Below are 20956 nucleotides of genomic sequence, written 5' to 3' on the forward strand. Positions count from 1 at the left end.
TCAAGTTAGATCCATCTGCCAAACAAAAAAAGGTAACGTTTCATGGACAAGGTCTACCCATTTTATGTACATCTAGTAAAGAACCTAAACTGAGAGCAGCTTACTGGAGTAAAACTGTGAAGAAAACATCATAGTTAAAAATGACTTATTTATCATTGCTACCTATACAGCAAATAACATAACTGATGCTTTTAAGACTTACATTTCTACTTCTCCTCTGACAAACTTGTGAAACTTAAAAGGTTTTCTTTGGGTTTAAAACTTTGCGGCATAGCAGTTTTACAAAAGCAAGCGAAAAATAAATCCCTATTTATCACTCATTTAGAATATTCAAGAGCTTTGCCCTGTACTTGAAGTCAAACAGGCTTTACTTTGGTGGTAGTGTAACAGAATCTTTGCAGATATTTTTAAGTTAGAGTATATGATAACTTCAGAATTAAGAACAAAATCAAATGTACCTTCTTGACTATGATTAAGGAAAGCAACCAAAAACCTGACATAGCACTCTGTTACTCTCTCATGTACCATTTTCTTTTTCTCAGTTTTAATTAGGTTAATGAAGTTAAAGAATACAGAGAGTCTGCTGTTGAGAGGATACTCATAACTGTATAGACGCTGATATAAACACATCACTTTGGTCAATGTCAGTAATGCCACCATGATAACTTTATTACACTCTCAAATTAATCATATCCTCATCCTTAAGGAGGCACAATTTAGCCATTTGCATTCAAATATGCATATAAACATCCAAAAGAGTTACCATAACAGTTTTTATTAAAAAATCTAATGTACATGTTTTGCCCCAGCACAGCTATATTCTCCTTAAAAAGTACTGTATGTATCAAACATTTAAGGTTTATCCCATCACTGCCAATTGTCTTTGAAGAGCTGTCAAGTACCTCCAACTTTAATGAATGTCAGTACAGTCTCAAGAAAAAAAGCTGAGAGCTTTTTAAATGAAGAAGCTTACTACATTCTGACATGAAGACAACATGCCATTAACAAGTAACCCTTGTGTTAACTGCATTCTCTCAGGAATTATATAAGTTCCAAATCCCATGTGAGAATTCATACCTGCATCAAACACAAGATTCGTTATTCAGGTAAATAGAGAGCATTTGGAAAGGTCTGTCAACATTGATACTTTTAACAGCTCTTTAAAGAGGTAATGGTGCAGATTACATACAAGCTCTTTGCCTCAGAGTAACACACATTTGAAATTAAAACAAAACATGGAAGACCAATATCTTTACATTTTATTCTTCAGAAAAAGAAGAATCTTAAAGAAAGCATTTAGTAGTCCACTTGTGCTTAAAATATTCAATGCATGAGAAAGCCAAAAGAAAAAAATACACATTTTTGTACACCATGATCAAAAAGATAACATTATAAATTCTCAGAAATTGCACTGTATTTAGAACACTCTCTAGGATCTGCTCCACTTCTACGTATGGCTACTGAGGCTGCCTGACACAGTTCCTTTTCCACTTTAATTGCCAACCTGTGGAGGCCCTTCAGGGATCAGTGATGTGAAGAAGGTTGTGATAAAGGACCAAGCAGAAGCCATGAATCCAGGCTGCTGCTCTGCATTGCCATCTTCACCTGCATCTTCTCCGTTGTCTTCATCAATCCCATCATCCATAAGTCGCTCCTTTAAAAACAGAAATTGAAGCAATTCAACTGCTTCTTTTCAGAATTCTGACACAAGGTAACCAGCAGTATCTTCCTACATTAAGTGACTTCACTCAGAACAACTTCCTGAAGTAACTAGCATGAAGAAAGTCTGTGACTGCAGTAGAGACAATCAGTAATTGTCAGACTGGAGAAATAAAGAATTTAAGGAGCAGGCACAACCTGAGGACAATGCTGAAAGCCTTCTGGTTAAACCAACTCCATTCCACAAAAGCTGGCTTTCTTGCAGGCACCACAGCATACTTTACAATATAATACATAGGAGTCTCAAAACACATGTCTGCCCTTACTCACCATCTCTTCAAGATCAGGATTATTTGCATGTTGGCCATCACGGTTCACTTCTGCATTATTGGCTGCCTGTTGTTGGCCTCCCTCTTGCCTAAAGGGAAACCATCCAGCTTGGTGTCTATGTAAGAAAGCGGAACAGTTGAAAACCTCTCTTTTGAAAGGAACAAAAAGATTCTTCTTCTACAGCTAACTACTGCAGCAAATTCTGTAAGTATTTTCAAATGAATGAGGTTACAACTATTTTTCTGTATTTCATCCTTCTAGACTGAATGGCTATTCTTCAAGCATTAAGGTCTTGCTGTTCACAGCCCTCAGTTCCAGAAAACAAATAACGTACCACAATTAGGTGATTAAATATGTAGAATATGGGTCTCCTTCCCATTTTTAAGTACTGAAGTTAAGTAAGTTTTCAAAGTCATCCTTCATTTTCTTAGTTTAATTTGCTGTGGAAAAGAGCAATTTAAACTTCAACTAATGCTTGAGCCAGATCACCACTGTAAATAAAACAAGCCTCTCCTACGTTTCCAAGTATCTGTATTCTGATTTCAATTACTTTAGGTGTATGAAAGAACAGTCCTAGTTAGGACTGAGACTACAATGTAAAGAAACTCCCAGTGAATGAATCAGTCCAAAATACCAAGTATTACTTCTGTTTTCCACTTCTATTTACATCATTAAGGTATCGTCATATTCAAAAGGAAGCGATGACAACAGTACTGGTATTTCTCAACTAAACACAGAACGTGCTTAGGTCTTTATGACATGTAGTTTAAAAATTTTTACATCTCTGTAATTCTACCAGATCTGGTACCCCACTATTATAGTACCACTACCTTAACTCTGCCTAAGAAAACTTACTGCACACACTCCATACGTTATTTTGGAAATATATATAAGCTTTGCTCGGCAATTTCATAACCAAGCAGTAAGTTTAAGTTTATGCAAGTATATGCTTGAACTATGAGCTTCCTCCCCTCACACCACTGCTTTCTAAATTTTCATTCCAAAATGCTACATTTCAACAATACTGATCAATTAATATCACCAATATGAAAGAACATTGTGTTTCAGATGTAAGAGGTATCCAACTCAGTGTAAAAACATTTTGAGAATTACTTTCTTCACATCCATTTCTCTACTTGTTTAAATTCATTTTTTTAATGGACACATCCTACTGTAAAGGAGCAGTGTGTAAATTTTTGCACGTGGATAATTTTTTATTTTAAATGGAATAAACATTAGCACCATACTCCACATCTCAGATCTGCAGCTATACTCAACTGTTGTACTCACAAATAAACCAGCAGCATGGCTCCCATTACCATGACAAACCGACTGAAAGAAGAATAGAAGTATACAATGCTCAGAAGAATTGCTGCTCTAGAGAACGTGTACATCCAGTCCAGCCAGTCCCGGTTGAAGTCCTCTTCATTCACTACTGGGCCACCCTGTGCATTCATCTGAACATTTTGGTTTACAGGCCTGTTTTCCTGGGCTACATTTGGCACTGCTGCAGGCTCATTTGCAGGAGCATGTTCTGAATTTGCAGCCTGGGCAACTGCAGATCTCGCTGGCTCAGTGCTGGAAGTCACTTGGGCTGAAACAGCAGCTTGGCTAAAAATTTAAACATAAACCTGGTTTGTCAAAAAACATGTACCATAATTACTAAGCTTGTCTTCTTTGCTACAGTACCAGATGTAATACATGTCAAAACAAACTGCATTTTCCCTTAGAGTATTATTTACTAAGACATTAATTTAATTCTAGTCCGAGACTAGATTTCATAATTTGCTGGACAAAACTAAGTCCAGTATCAAACTGAGTACAAAACAGAGCTAGATAAAATAAACACTGACATTTTGATGGTGAAAAAAGTACTTAATATATTCTTCTCACTAGTGTAGCTCAGTACTAAGATAATGCAGACTTACTATTGCATGTAGTACTGACGTACATACATCTGTTGCCACCATATCATCTGTAAGGGACTGAATGCAGGATACATAGAAAATCCAGCAGGAGCACCTTGGCCTGGAAACTGGTTGCCTATGTTGCTAGAAAACAATGTAAAGGAAAACATTCAGCTCTGAATTGTGACATTTAAAAAGTGTGCTAGTATTAAAAAACAATTAAAGTAGCATTTCTCCTCTCATTTGTTCCCCTAAAATAACACACTGAAATAACATATAGTGAGATGATCCAACCCATTCCAAAAAAGCACGACATTTTCAAAAAATAAATGAGTAAGCAAAGTTATTTTCATAGAAAGATTATTTGGTTTTTTACTTAGTATGTCACTAGCTGCATCTCTAGGACAAAACAATGCTGGAAATTTTTCAAGACTGTGCTAACTGCAGAAATTCTTTCATACCATTCCTTTCAAATTCAGAGGTCATCCTGAAAGGTCTACAGGAGGTCTAAAGGGAAAACTTACTATCTTCTATAGCTTTCTTTTAGAAGCAATACCTGAAATATCACTGTGATCAGAGACCTGAAGAAATAACATAAGCAAAGATAACAAACTACTCTTTCAGACACAGCTTCTGAAGACTGCAACTAAGAACATTGTAAAGGATTACTTCCCCCCCTTCAATATTTTCAGCATATGTGATTCTGATTCACATGCAAGAGAGATAAAACTCCTGTACATAAGTTTTATGTTTGGTTTTGTCTGCTATTAGACTTCTTATCCTCTCTTACCTCCTAGAGCATATAGCATGTTTTGGCAAGATTTCCAACTCTTTCCCAAAAGATTTTGATGTAGTGAACTGTAGTAAACCAGGACATCTTTCAGGACAGCATGAGAGTATAAAGCATGAAGAAAAGTTTATTCAGACTGCAGGTAGCAAAAGCTGAGACTGCTGTAATTGTACTGCAGACTACACCTGTTCCCTAAGTAAGGCACTCCCTGCAAAGATATCACCAAGAGATTTCATTAGTCTACCAGGCATTCAGATATACACGACATGCCCAGAAAGAAAGATGGGAGGAAGACAATAAAATCTTTTTTCCATGTTAACACATGAATAAGTATTGCACTGTAATTCTGGACAAGAACCTGCCATGCAACTCCATGACCTCTGCTAAAACTGTTGTGTTTGCATTTAGCCATAACCTGTTTTGGCAACAGTTTAGGGAAAAAAAAAAAGGTAAAAGTACTTTCCTGATACCAAACGCAAACTGAGACAGTCACAAGCATTATTCAAGGTTTATTTCAAATATTGAAAGGGTTAACTAGTAGCCCTGCTGATGCTATTTATGCATAATTAATATGTTGAAACAGCAATGCCATGGAGCTACTGTTGAAAAACAATCATGATTTGCAGTTGCAAGCTAAAAGAATGTGTTTTTCTATCCCTGGAACTGGCATACACTTGGAGATATAAGACTCCTCCAAAATTCCCAAAACATTTGACCTCAAAATGTAAAGATGATTTGAATAATCTACATGAGTGTCATTAAGTACTGTGCTGAGACAAATCACTTAACAGAGTCTCAATTTCAAGCAGGTACAGTATCAGATGGGGTTTTCAACAGGCAGGACCACTCACTTCCACCTCAGTTACCAAAAAGCAGTACCACTCAACTTGCCTGGGTGAGCTCTGAAGGAATTTGCCACTTCCTTTTATCACATACAATTTTAGGGTTCTTCCTTGTAACTGCTATGTTGACCTCAGAAAAAGTTGAGAGGCCTTAGGCTAACAGCTTGCTCTCACAGATACATCTTTTAGAAATATTACTGGATTTGAGCCTCGCCTTTCTTTCAAACTCTTTTGAAAGCTGCTTGCTTGATGTCTTAAAGCTTAATAGTAGATTAAGTAGCCAGTCAAGACAAACCCCAGAAGTCCAGTTATGTCATGCTCTTTTCTTTCACATTCAAGTATTGTGGTGGTTTCTAATTTTTTTTCCCCAACAGCTTTTCTAGAAGACATGACTTTTTGAGAAGAAAGACTTAGTTTTTCAAGACTTGGCTCCATTAATTGCACAAAATAGACTGGCTTACAACTGGCTTCTGGCTTAGAATGCTAACTACTACAGCAGTATTTTCTTTGCTCTTCAAAAATCAAATGGAGGCAGATGTTGTCAATTATACAGCTATTACAGATGCCACAATATTAAGTTAGCTTATGAAATTCAGAAACAACTCTTTACACTGTAGCAATGTACTTCAGTGAGAAGAACCTCCACAAAGGAAGAGGACCTCCTCAGCAAAGCAAGGCAGCTTGCTGTTCAAGGAAAAAGTAAAGTACCACAATACTTTCTCCTCATCTTTTTCCAAGAGAAGGAGAAAGAGGTAGGAAGCAGAGTATCTCAAAAGAACGGCAACAGTGTAAGAACAGAGAAGCAAACAGGATCTGTACAGGCATTCCAAGACTGGAGAACAAAGCAGAGCAGACAATAGAAGAACAATTGGATAAGGCAGAAAACAGTTGAAATGGTAGAGGTAGCTTCAGAATTTTCCGAAAAGACACATAGTGCTCCTCATGATGGCTAAAAAGCACAAAACTACTTCTTTTGGTCTATGGAAGACACCCAAGGAACTAACCAGCACTGAATTTGAAGCTAAGGTTATCACAAAGATACTGCTCACCACTAGTGAAAAAAACAAGAATTTTTATTCAGACTTAAAAGCTTGGGATATCAACTTCAGGTGGTATTTCAGTATCCTCCGCTACGACACCTGCTACTCAGAAGAGAATAAGGAGCAAAGGTGACTGATGCAGCAATGTATTTATGTGCCAGGATATACTGCATGCTGTCAGCATGTCATTTTGTTGTTTGCTTTCAAACATTACTGTGTGCACAATACAAAAGCATTTCACTAGATGGGCCACCCACACTTGACAAATTATTTCACTGCCTTGACGTGTCTTGTCTGTTTACTGCTTCCAAGTGCTCTCCAGTCTGAAATGTGAACCCTGTCAGGGCTGAGCCCATGTGCTCTGTTGGTACCTGTGCAGCACAGACCCTGATCCCCAACAAAGTCCACAGGAGCAGACAATGCTGTGCTTGCTCCCCACAACTAAAGAATCACTTGGTACACACATGAACTACTTCCCCAGTCCAACCTCAAGTTTGGATTTCTAAAAAACAGCGTTGGCAAAAGCTTAAAAGCAACAGAAGGTTTTAAATTTTTTCCCTGTAATACTTCAACAATCTGAACTAAATGCTGTTTTCCCAAAGTATGTTCAACTCTCACACTGCAGCTTTAAGCCAGGAGGTGAAAAAACATCAAAACTGTAATTTAATCATCTAACATCCACACTACTTATTTGTACAAGTCAATCAAGTATTGCAAAATACCCAAGCAAACTGCCCTTACATAAATTCAAACACCTGAAGATCTTTCCCTATCAGTAGTGCCTATATTTCATCAGGTAGCTAGAATAAAAATTGTTTAGTCATGAAAATAAAAGAAAAATCAACAAAGTAACACCAGTTTCAGCTATGAAACTTCATTTTTCTAGCAAGTCTTGATCTGCACATAAATTACATTAAAGCTAGATCCCATTGCCTCTAATGATGTTTAAGTGACAGCTAAAAAAACAGAGGGCATTTCTTACTGCTGGAATATGCAGCAGTGCCTAAAAGCAAAATCAGATGCATCTGAAAAGACTACTCAAGCATTAAAAAGGGTTCTTGAAGAAGCAAGCAGACTCCAGCAGGCACCAGGCACAGATTATTTCAAGTTGAGCAGAGCCAATACCCAACAGTCTACAAAGATCTACTTCAAGTTCTGACAGCATTCATTAAAATACTTTCCAAGAAAAAAAAAAAAGGCCTAGGATTACTGAGGTTTATTTTGGCATTTCTGTTCAGATTAGGAATGCACTCCTGGAAACCTCCAGTCACTTGCTCTTACTACAATTCTGTTTGCAACACAGAATGCTCTTGGAACACCATGTGGATTCCTTCTGGATTACACAAAATTGAAATATGTGGTTTGGGTGCATTGCCAATGCACCACAAGCAAGACCCAATTCCAGGTAACCAAGCTAGAAATAGTCCAAGTAGGACTGAAACCCCTGAAATATGTACAGTCATGGCAAGTCCTCAGCACTTCTTTCAGTCTACAAATCCACTCCTCTCAATCCACATTACATGCTAGACACAGCAAGTCACAGATTTAGTATTTTTAATGTAAATTATTCCTTCTTTCCAAGACAGCAATGTCTCCCAAACTGACACAAGTTAATTCAGCCCAAAGACTAAGTAATGGTTCTGCTGTCTTTCTGAAGTCCACAGCCTATTCAGTTCACCACACTTGATAAAAACTCACTCACAATATGTCTATGTGAAAAGCTAATTAGAAAAATGTTAAAACTTCTTACAGATTAGTCATTCACACAACACTTAATAAATTGCTTCTGGAATTAATTTACATTACACCAAAAGCAGTCTTGACAGTCAACCTGGTGTCACCTAGCTAGAAGGGCAAGTATGACCACGCCATACTGAAGACACACTCAGTCAGAATAAGTCTCCGCCCATTCTTGCCAGCAAATAGTACATTTCAGATAATTAAAAAAAAAAATTAACAAATTCAAGACGAAAACTAGCAAGAAGAGGAAAGTCTAAGTTAACTCTAATGAGAGCATGCAAATTAAACTGAAATTCTACTATGTTTTAACAGCTCTTGGCATCTATTTTCTTCCCAGCAACAGAAGCAATGCTACTGTTAGCACATTCATATTTTAGGGGTTTTTGTTTCAACATTCTCCAAAGTAGGTTTCTAGAATCTATACAGTACTGGGAGAACACCTTGTCAGAAAGGAAACTTGAAAGTGCTCCCTGAAGAAATGACAGGTATCATCTCAGAACACACAACCTCCGTTTTCCCCTTGGAAAAAGCTACTACTACTGCTATTAACAAAAACATGCTTAAGCAGCTGCTAAGGTCACATGGGTTAAAATTCCTAAAGCTGCTTTTTAAGCACAAAAAAAAGGACAGAATTTTAACTGTTATGTAATAACAGACCTGATCTAGATTTGGTTACCTTTCACTGGTATGTATGAAAATCCTTACACATTCTGTTGTAGATACACAAGTACTCAAAACACCTGCATATCATTTCTACGGTTGAATCAAGCACGGAAAAATTAAGAATTACATCTCTTATGTGTAAAAAAAAAACTAGAACCATCATATTCTGCTAAGAATTTAGTGCTGATTGCTAAAATAAAGGACAGAAAAGACAACCAGAAGTAATTATTTCTATCAGTTACATTACTAACTACATCCATAAGACATATTAAAGCTGCACTTGTCCAAGAAAATTGAGGGCAGGAAGCATAAAGAAAAATATTAAAAAATCAGCCTGAAGAGGAGCACCAAGAGCACTTCCTCTCTGACTGACTCCTGGCTAAAAACACTAATTTTCACATGAAAACTTTTCTAATGCAACTTATGCTTCAAGGCGAACTAGCCAAATGGTTTTCCAGACTGTGAAAGAAACTTAATTGCAACTAAACATTTAAAGCACTGTAAAGAGTATCAAAGAGTGAGGATTGCTTCAGTCTCACTTACCCTTGCATTAAATAAGGGAACTGGTGGCTTGGCATGGGATTGCTGTGTGCTTGTGGAAGATTACGATGCCTCACTCCATCTGCACTAGTGTTCAAAGACGTAGAAGCTTCTTGGTTTGTGGGTGAGGCAGCAGCTGATCCAGAACTTTCTAAATTCTTAAAAATAAATAAAATCAAGGTTGTGGATCTTTGGCACAGTTATAAGATTTACTACCGTGTCTTAAAAAACTACTTGCTTTAATGTTTTGTCACAAGTTTTAATAAGAGTGTAAACACTGGGTAAGTCTTCCGTGGTTTTATTCTTCTGTGGTTCTGCCAAGTGGTAGTAAAAACAGAAATTCAAAATTGCACTCAGGTGCAAGAGGGAAAAAAAAAACAAAAACAACTTTTCAGAAAGACTCAACACTTGATAGTTTCCAGAGAAAACCACAAGTCACTGAGAATCATAGTTTCAAAAAGCTGAAGCAAACTAAAACTTAATTGAAAGAATATTTAGCAGGAACAAAAATTCTAGTGGCTATTGTTAACAGAAGTAACTGCAACTTCAGGATATGACTGTCTTCAGAGACAATGGCTTAAAACACCATTCCTCCAACCTTATCTTTAGTTACCCCTTCTACTCTTCACCTTCTTCACTGTGCCAGCTGCCAAATCCAAATTGCTGCGCTCACTGCTGGAAGGTGAAAATAGGGAAACAGCTAGGAACTACTCAGGCTCCAAGGAACACACCTGCAACTAATGTCAGACCTCTGATACCTGGCTTCTAAACTGTCACCATAAGATTACAATGGGGCCATTGAGATGCATTATTTCAGCTGTAATAAATCCCCAAATCCTGTTGCTAAGAATTACTGTAGTGTTTACTTAGTAAAAAATCCTCTTTAACTTTGACAACTCAGGAAGTGAAGAGGTGCAATTACTTGACATATCTATACCACAAAGAACACAAGAAAAATTTACCACTAGACAGCGGGGGTGGGGAGGAATAAAAATAAAAAACAAATAGAAGAACAAGGGCCTTTCAAGCTTTGGGTTTAGGCTGTTTCCTCCAAAGTATTATGAACTTAGCACTTTGCAAACTGTCTGCTTTAAGCAGTCATTAGTACAGTCATTCAAATACAACACTGATGACTGATGTACACAGCAATAAAACACTTGTCAAGCAGGCTGACTTTAAACAGAAATATAAATACAGCCTTTGAAAAGATGCTGTAGCCACAGTCCCCTCTCTACCATTACTTAAACTGCTCGTATTTCTGACTGTCACACAGCAGCCTGACACAGGCCCTATCAACAGCAGAATGAAGACAGCTTCAAAGGGCATTTCCCGTATGCTGACAATCCACACACCTCAGATGAAACATAACTACGCTGGTATTGCATATATACCCTTCTGACTAACCTTCAAGGGTTGGTTAGTGACACTGCCGATTCTGGAAAAAAAAAAAGAACTACCAAGTTCTCAAAAGAAATCATAACTGCTTTTAAAACACAATACAACCAAAGGGTGTGAGGAGGGGAAGGCTCAAAACACCATCAACAAACATGTTCTGTAAACAATTTAACTAATAAAAGTGTTATGAACATTTCCTACTGTTGTCTGCCTTACAGACACTACAACTAGCTCCAAGTTCATACATAAATACTGGCCAATTCCTGTCAAACAGGAAAAAAACCTGGCCAAGTTCCACCTGTACTTCATGACAACGGCAATATTTTGACTGGTCTCTCTTAAATTTTCACAAAACAAATCTCAACTTAGTTGTTCTAAAATTCTAAATACACTCTGCAATTTCTGCCTGAGATACAGGGATATGGAGAGAAAGGAAAGTGTACCTTTCAATACAGTGTTAAAAAGAAAAAGTAGCTTAGAAAAAGTAGTGCTTTATGATATAATAAACATAACTATTACAATTTGAAAAAAGGTCATCTTTGTTTAAATAAAATTACATCCTTAAATAATCAAGGTTAATTGTACAAATTCGTATGGCACGCTCTATGGACAACACACCATTTTACAGATATATATATAAAGTTAAAAGAGAAATTAACGGCAAGTTTCCTCAGAGTAGAAGGAATTCATGTCCTGTGTATGAAAAACTCACTGAGCTACTGCTGGAGGTTGACGCTCCGTGACCTTCTCTACTGGTGCTGGGTTTTGGAGAACTTGGGGGTGTCCGAGATGTACATACCAGGTGAACCATATGATATTCATCTTGCTAAAAATTAAAGAAATCGAAGAGCTAAAGCAACAACATTGGAGACACTTACAAGTAAAAAATATAGTCTTCAAAAATTCAAAGTTGTAAGCACTGAAGAAACATTATACAAAAGAGACCATAAAACAACACTTGAGTCCAGAACAAGAGAATCCTACTGTTTCACACAAATGTCTTAGAAGCTGTCCACAACAACATATGGAACATTGACTTTATCCCAGTTTTGCCTAAAACTGTAGTATAGCAGAACCAATGGAAGAACCCCCAGGAAAAGCACGAGGAAGTGTATTGCAAACTTCAACTATTATTTTGGAAAAATCTCACACCATTTACAGGGCTCAGTTAACCTAAAGTTAGGAATGCTTACATTTGCACTGAAGTCTATGAAGAGTGTTATTGAATAGAGACATCAGGGTACAACGTAGGCAATGGAATTCCACAAGCAGACCAAGACAGGAACAACGTACCAGCCACTGCATTCACCATTGCATGTTAGGCTTGAGCTAAGCTTGGCTCAAGCCTGACATGCAACTGAAGGGTCCCTGCAGATCCATGCTCATGGAATGCTATTCAAAGTGCTAGGTGGGGCTTGAGTTTCCCTAATATTTGAAAATGAGGAAGCAAATGCATGCTACCACTTGAAGCCATGTAGCAAGGCCATGCCAATTCTGCTGGAACATGCTCACCCCAAATCTGAAGGCCTTAACTTCAATCTGAAGCTATTTCACTGCACCAAATTAAAACACTCCCTTACATGGCCATAGCAACACAACAGCTATGGCTGCATATCTAAATTGCACACGACAGCTTCCTCAGTAACTAAATTTTAAACAAGAGGAGCAACAAAAACACCCCTCTATCCTCTTCTGAAATCAGCATGGTGCAGGCAAGCTGCCATTTTTAATGAGACAACATTCAGAAAATCTGCATTTGGAGGGGTTTTTTTAACCTATATATAAATGTGCTATAACAGCCATTTGCCCATGTTTATGGTTTTGATCTTCAGGGATAGAGAAAACTAGATAAATGCTTTTATACACCACTGTGCATTACTGCTAGCACAACCAATGCACACTCAGTCATTTAAACTCCTCCCCATGAACCGGCCTCTAACCCCAAGCACAGCCTCACTGCTACATTAAGTGTAATTTCTTACCAGTCAGTGAGAGCAAGGATCAGAAAGCACTGAACACAGGTAATCAGCACTTTGGCCACGTCAAAAGCCTTTAACCTAACTAATCACTTTCTTCCTAGGTAAGAATTTATGCCCCTGGGAAAGGCAAGGAAAGCTGGACATACCACTGGTTAGCCTGCAGCATACAGCTTTATTCAATGTGTAACATACTTCTATTCCTATGTAAGGTGCTGGACACCACTGTGCTAGAAGAGTGTCACAACTTCCAGCCTTGAGGCATTTTGTATCCGTGAAATGACACTGGTTAGTACCAAGGAGCAAGTATCACACAGCTAGACTCATCAATTTATTAAGTCCTCAGATAATATTAGGAATTTTTAGATAATCCAGTAGGAAGATTTTGGCAGAGAATGAGACTGAATTTAAGTTTAATCATATTTTTCCAAAAGCTCTCAAAAGCTTTAGCACAAAAACTCCTCTTCTTCCAACACAAATTTCTAACTTTGTGGTTAAGACTGGTGTGTTTCCACATTCACTGAATTTCTTTAACTACACCCAAGGCCTGTAACTGCCATTATGACATTAAAGTATTATGCCAATACTTGGAAGTCAAGCACAGCCCCTGCATGGTGAAGGAAAACATTAGTTACAAAGTTTCTCCTCTAGCATATAAACAAAATTTGCAATCTTGTTTTCTAAAGTCCGTGTGCGGCAAGTAGGCCAAGTGAATTTAAGGAATTTGGATTTCACTTTGTACTTAGCAAGCAAAACTAAGCTTTGAGATAAGTTCTATAAGCATTTCCTTGAACATTTAAGCGGTGCAGGGCATACACTGGTTTGCAATAGTCCAGCTTCCATTTTCTAGTAATCCTATACATAGTAAACTGCCAACATTTTCTTTGGTAAGAAGTTTAATCCCATTTAATAAAATCTATTTCAGAATAAAGATTATTAAGTGTTAGTCTGCTGAAGCAATATTCAAGACTCCTCTGCATCTGTTTCTCCATCTTAATACTGAAGTTCAGGTGCCCACTTTCACTAAAGCACCATCCACATTTGGAAACTTTCCTCTACAGAAATTTTAAAATGTGACCCACACAATCTTGTAGCCTGCAGATTAATTTTTACCTCAATACATTACGGAGAACTATCCTTACCAACAGCCAGGTACTATATTATGGAGTTCATACATTTCATAGGATTACAAACTGTACAAGGACCTAAGGCATTTCCCCAGTAGCAGCTATTGATTCATCCTGAGCTGTTTACAAAGAATTTAGACAATTCAACACAATGCATCATGCTTCCTGTCACCATCAAAATTTAAACAGAAGTTCTTTATAATCTACCCTAAATATTTTGTTCTACACATTTTTAAGAACTTCCCTAACTTAATGAAGTCCTTATTACTTGGTATCATCAATCCAAGCTATTTGAGCCAGTTTGAAAACCAAGTGCATGTATTTCAAGACTTCCTGCATGAGATGTCACACATATTCAGAACTGGGATCTAAATGTTGACTGAAAAATCCAAAATTAGACTAATAGAATTATTTGTTCCAACAGGAACCAACAGAATTTTTTAAAAGTATGAAATTGAAAGAGCAAGAACCAACGAAGTTTCAAACATCACCGGGAATGGTTAACAGCTGCCAAATCAAAACCAAGAAAACAAACAGCCTTCTCAGGAAATTATTCAGGAACTGAGAATTCTTGGTTCTCCATAATTAATATATGACTGTTTATCTGCTTATACAAGTGCCATTTTTGAAATAAATTCTTGATTTAAACCTCTCTGAGAATTTAAATGATGTCCCAAATGAACACAAATATGCTGTATAATTCCATTTATGTGACAGTGCTAACTGTCAAGGCCAGGTTGGAGCTCTAAGCAATGGAAGGTGTAGTGGAAGGTGCCCCAGACCAAAGCAGGAGAGCTGTAACTTAGAAGATCTATAAGGTCCCTTTCAACACAAATCATTCCACGATTCTATGATACAACATATCACTTGCTTGGGACTTAGCATAGCCTACTTGCTCTCCCACCAACTGGAAACACCTCCTCAATCCACAAGTATCATAATCCCACACGCAAGTCTTACTTGAAAATACATTTTCCAGAACATATCAACATTATACGGTTACATCTCTCAACACAGCAATTACAATTTTAGGTTAAATAACACAAATCTAAATTCCTATTTCCAAAAAACAGGGTTTGATCAAATATTGTATGGTGATATAAAGCTTACTTTTCTGAGAACATCTTTCAGCTGCAGATGATCAGGAAGCAGTCTGCCAGAATACACCAGTCTCTGATCCTTTGTAGACTAGGATGGGGACAAAGAAAGGAATTTAGCTTTTTTCCTGCTGCACAAGTATATAGCTGGAGATTAAAGGAATTTTCTCATCTGCAAATGTTAAGTCCAATCACCAACAGACAGACTTAAAAACATTTCAGCAGCTTCACAAGTCCAACTCATGAATTAATTCTGAAAAAGAATTATGCTATTAAGCACTCAGCAAGAGTGCCATAAAAATTAACAACACTTAAGGGTAAATGCTTGTCAAGAAAACTTTACAGTACATTCAAGAACTCCCGTCTTTCAGTGATTTGTTCTTTATCCTGCTCTTGGTCCCAATCATCTTCTGAAAATATAGATGGAGAAGTGGCTGGGGTAAAGAAAGTTAGCAGAACAATGGAATGCCAATTAAAATACAGAGAAGAGCACAAATTTCAGTCTTTTTCAACGAGGACTTTCTGTTATTAGTCCTTGCCTCCACCCTCAAACCCCTTGCAGAAAAAAACCAAACCAAAAACACACAAAACCAAAACCAACATCATTACAAAAAACAAGAAGGAAAGCATTAAAAAGCAAGAATCAGCAAAAGCTTTTTTTGTATGATAGCCATCCAACTTGGGTAAGTTTTTTTCCTATTCTTACAGTTTCACAGTTTCAAACAATCTAGCATTGTAAACAAAGATTTTATTTCTTTTTTTTTTAACAAATCATATACTGTTCACATTTTAGTAACACTGGACTATTCCACACAATAGAAATAACAACAGAATTATTTTAAAGGAAACATTTTAGGTCCCTACCTACAGTAAGATGTCCAGTATGCTAAAACAAGGAGCTTACTAGGTCAAACAAAATAAAGAAAAACAAAACAAATGCTAAACAAAGAAATCTAGCCTAACACTAGTGGAACAAACATGCATTATCAGCATGAACTATTTGAAGAATTTCTCCATCATGCAAACACCAAGCCTTACACCTCTCCTCTTCCTATCCCAGCCTTCTGCTGCCCACTCTGCAGTCTTGTTCACGCTAATACTAAGACAAATAGCTGAGCCCCAGATCTCTGTGATTAGGAAAAGCTTTCACAGAAGTTTTGACTTTTTTTTTTTTCCTTGCAATAGCCTTCTACAGATCCCAAATAATTTAGCAGAATATAGAAATGTTACAAAACCGTTTGGGATTTTTTTTTTTCCCTTGAAAAAAAATGGTCTTATCACTGGAACAAAACAGAGATACTCAAAGCAAATAATGTTAATAAGTACTCAGTAAATCTGAAGCTTTAACTTTTTTCCCAAAGCCATACTAGCCATTCATAATTAAACACATGTTTTTTCAAAAAATAACCTGCCACATAATGTGCAGAACTGTTTAACACTTCTATTTAAGAGTAATTTTCTCTACTGTTCTGCACTTTTCTGTATTTTTAATTAGTGGCCTCAGACAGTATTATTGTGTCTCCCAACACAGGGAACTATTTATTTGCAGCTCAAATTGATAAAATACTGCAATACAACAACAATGCTGTACTATTTTTATTTACATTTAAAACAACAAAAAATGCCTGACTCATGTCAGTAACTTCTTTTGAGGTATACCATTTCGTTGCTCCCTTCAAGCATAAACAGGCTACCAGCAGAGTGCAAGCTTGCGTTCTGTGTTTGGGAAAGGACTGAAAAATCAGAATTTAAGCACCAAGATTAAAGAAAACTTTAATTTCCTGTAAATTGGAGACTTGTTGCTTTAGACTGACCAGTGCAATCAGAAGAAAAATTTTTAAGAATCCTTGTTTCTGGGTCCTGAGACATATTATCTGGAGATTAATAAGAACAGATAAGCACTTAAAACAAGGAAAGCCCAACAGCAAAACCCCCTCAAACTCCAAATTTTTAACTCATCATCCAGCACAGCACTATAATGTTGTTTTGCCTGTCTCACTCCAATGGAGCTTTCTATACGGTCACTTTCAATTGTTCTCTTCAGTACCTCATGAACCAGCCCCTCTTCCACCCCCTCTGATTAAACTATCCTCTCAAACAAGATGCAAGTTACTTTTAAATATGAGTACGTTACAGAGGTGAAACTGGTAAGATTAAAACAGCCCCTCAATGCGTTTCAACCCCCTACAAAACCACAAAAGAAAAGGTTAAACATATGTTGAGTACTTTAATGGGGAAGACCAGGCCTTAAACTCCATGCTCCTCCCTCCATAAATTAAACAATCACCCAAGAACTAAAGGGTTATTACTTGCAATTCTCAGGTTGAAAGCCTGCAATTCCGAAATGGACTTTTTTTTTTAATGCAGATGGAAGAAGAGGTAATAGATGTGGAAACACAGTAGTTCACATATATGCCAAAGTAAATGGAAAAGGCATTCAAGTCATCCTCTGCCAGAGGAAATTTCACTACCACACTTCCCGCTCCAAGGACAGGACGCTCACTGCTAGCTGAAACACTGAACTGTGATGGGAAAACACCTCAAATCACATAATTAGAGTAGCCCCATTTTCAGAAGAAAGCACATGGCATGAGAAAAAATTATTCTAGAACCTAGAATGAGACGGGAGACAGTTTGCAGATCAAAATCCAAAATGTATGTATTCAAAACTAAGAACCCCAGAGCTACTGGTTTGGAATTTTTTCCTGCGTTTTTCATGCAAAACTTCTCTTGCAATGCTTAGTCCAAACTAGCTATGCCCAGCACATTACTAAACACCAAACCTAAGACAGTGTAGCAATGTTCTGTAGGAACACAGGCTATCTCTGAGCTATACAGTTGCAGCTACTAGACAAGTATTATTTTAGTTCAATAAGCCTCTCTCCCTTTCTTCCATAGCTAATAAAAATAAAAATCCACACAACCACATCTAGAACTGTAGGCAAATGGGAAATGAGAAATAGCAGTTTTAAATTATTCTTCATGGGTGTAATCAATGCAGCAGTTAATGCACTGAAGGTAGGCTCTGGCAGACTGAGACACCCAGGCTGATTTTACAAGAGCCTTGTGTTATTCTACATAAGTACTTCATTTAGGGACACTAACTGCAGTACTCTAGCTGTGAGAACTGGTCCAGCCAGGGAGCAAAAGTATTGACAAACGTCAATCTTAGTTAAGAATCACCAATAGAATTTAACACCCTTCTGAACCTATTTAGCTTATTCAAGTACTTACTTTGCAAAGTATATCAACTTTAATAACAACTAAACCAATCTAAATCTGCCTGTATTTGAAATTTGTATGTACTAAGGCAAGTAATTTACACAAATTAATCTGGAAAAATCCCAAACAACACTGCCTCAAGACCTAAATTTTCATTTGCCTATTCTAATCACCTCACTTTCTAAATACTCTTAATAAATTGTAAATTTAAATTAGTTACCATAATTTACTGATTAATTTACAGATGCACATACAAGAATGAGGGTCAAGTCTCACAGAAAACTTAAAATACTATGTACAGCAGTGACAGCAACTGACTTCTATTTTACACCCTTCAAGAGCGCTCCAAGGCCTGCAGAGTCTCTGTGTTCTGGTGTATTCCTACCACCTTAAAATAGCATTGTAACAGAAATTATTTCCAGGACCTATCATATTGAGAGAACAGAGAAATCAAGCTTTTAACACTGATGTGGTTTAAAAGGGAGAAAAAAAAAAAAAAAAAAAGGGGGGGGGAGGGGAGCTCCTAAGAGCAAAAGGACTTACATTTTTAAAAAGCAGTACCACTCAAAATATATCAAGCCAAAAATATACTTTTTGATTTTACTGTACATAGGAGCCATCCTATTAAATCTTCCTCCTCTCCCATGTTATTACTTTAATTTGAAAGGTCCTGTGAAATAAAAATACTGTGTTCAGTTATTACTTTAACTGCAAGTGCAGTAAATCCAAATTAAATTGGAATTACTGAGACAGTTCTCATTAAAGAAACTCCCCCATTCTTTAACCCAGAACAAACTGGGGTATGCTGAACTAATCATGTAATACTGAGAGGTATGTTGAGGAATCTGTTTTCAACAGAAGAAACATTTTTTTCAGGAAACTGAAATTTAACACTATACTGCGGTTTAAAGGCTACAGTGTAACATGAAAACCTCTTGTTCATTACGGTTCTTTCTTTTCAGGAGCTGAATTTAGCAGGATCATTCACAGGATGAGTAAGAAAACTAGTGTTTCAAAACACGTCACTGGAGGAAATTCTAGTGAGGAGGACAAAGTAGCAATCAGCTGGAGTGGTATTTTTGTTTTCCACAGCAGACCGGCTCTTTCAACAGAGAATTACCCACAGCAACAACTATATTCACAAACTCTCACAACTGTTTAACAGATGTCAATGTACCAGTGACACAGCCCAAGTTGTTGGCTGCTTTTCTTCTTCTTTCTCCAAAAGGCAGAAACTCTTTTTGAGACAAAGCAACCATTTTACTTTTCTATGTCAAAAAAAAAAAAAATCAACAATGACAGTAATTCTTCTATTGAACTAGGTGAAAAATAATTTAAAATATAAATGCCACCTTCTTCTGGTGTTTTCTAAAGCCTGGTTGTAGGCCCCACATGCTGCTGCAGTTCTCATACAGTTCTCTGGAACAAATTTTTAAATATACTGTTCTGCACGACTGCCATTCTACACATACACAGTATTACCACCTATTGCCTATGCTTTTTTCATAGCCCCTTTTAATTGCCACAAAATTTACAGTTTAAGAGGAAATCAGAAATAAACCGTATTCCCCTCAGAAACAAAAAAGATATAGGTATTAAGTTTCAAAATACAATCACAGCTGTCATACAAGTTGGTATAACACCTGACAGCAGAATTTTCAGCACACTCTCAAGAAAAATGGCTTTTCAAAGATAAGATAATTTTGGAGGCTTTTCAACTGCATCATTTCAAATAATTTTATGAACAAACATCTATCTGTTCCACACCTCAGTGAATTCCCTAGATCGTGTTAACCCTAAGTATATCACTTGTACTTTAGAACAGACAGAACTCTTAGCAGTGCTCTTAGATTTACAAAAATCAGTCTCAAATTCAGTTAACTGAGACACCTAAATCTCAGTTCCAAAAAAAAAAAAAAAAGATAAGCGAAGCATTAGTAAGCATCTTTAGCTATGTCGCCTTTCAGGATGCTACACTGCGATCTTCTCACACGACGTAAAAGAGCAGCTTCATATTTGTTACACTGCCAACTTCCCTGAAAGCAGAGGGCCGGCCATCGCCTTCACGCAGGTCACTCTTCGGCAGCAGGACTCCTGTTTGTTTATTTAACAAGGCTTAAGGCTGTCCCCAAGTCGCCGCAGTGCCAGCCTTACCGACAAGGCGAGGGAAAAGGGCTGGCCAACAACTCACCGGCTTACTGGGGTACACCTTGGAGAGGTGGGACTTCAGCTTGCCCACAGTCCACTCCAGAAAGCAGCTGATGGTCTGGTCGGTGTATTTCTGGTTGGGGGCCTTGATGATCAGGGTCACCGGGTGCTCCACCACGCTCTGGTCCATGCTGCCCACGGGGCCGGCCGGCCCTGCCCCGCTCTCCTCCTCCTCCTCCTCCTCCTCTCGGGGGACACGACCCTCGAACCTTCTGGGGGGCTCCGGGCGGGTTCAGCGGCCGGGGGCGAACTTCCCGGGGGAGCTGGGGGAGCCCATCCCCGTGCTGGCACTCCGGGAACCCCAGCCACAGGAGATCACAACCTCGTCCGCCACGCCCAAGGAAGAAGAAACAACGCGGCACCCGGAACGCACGGGCCCGGGCCGAGCCCCTCCGGCCGCTGCCGCCGCGTAAAATGGAG

At 37.8% G+C, this 20956-nt stretch overlaps 1 protein-coding gene across 4 annotated transcripts; it reads right to left on the reverse strand.

The window, feature by feature from the left end:
* Nucleotides 1–644: 644 nt before the first annotated feature.
* Nucleotides 645–20956, reverse strand: HERPUD2 (HERPUD family member 2). 4 transcript variants are annotated; one of them, XM_041466287.1, is made up of 8 exons: nt 20520–20956; nt 15120–15197; nt 11619–11732; nt 9515–9669; nt 3918–4040; nt 3280–3600; nt 1990–2077; nt 645–1654 (listed from the first exon to the last, which is right to left on the reverse strand). In XM_041466287.1, exons 1-8 carry the CDS (start codon nt 20664–20666, stop codon nt 1493–1495), a joined length of 1188 nt encoding a protein of 395 aa, XP_041322221.1. In that variant the 5' UTR covers nt 20667–20956; the 3' UTR covers nt 645–1492. The 4 variants fall into 4 exon arrangements, with proteins under 4 accessions (XP_041322221.1, XP_041322219.1, XP_041322222.1 ...); XM_041466285.1 differs by having other exon boundaries at nt 1990–2104; XM_041466288.1 differs by lacking the exon at nt 15120–15197 and having other exon boundaries at nt 1990–2104.

The sequence above is a fragment of the Pyrgilauda ruficollis genome, unplaced genomic scaffold (assembly GCF_017590135.1).
Source record: "Pyrgilauda ruficollis isolate IOZ18807 unplaced genomic scaffold, ASM1759013v1 scaffold2, whole genome shotgun sequence".
Taxonomy (NCBI): domain Eukaryota; kingdom Metazoa; phylum Chordata; class Aves; order Passeriformes; family Passeridae; genus Pyrgilauda; species Pyrgilauda ruficollis.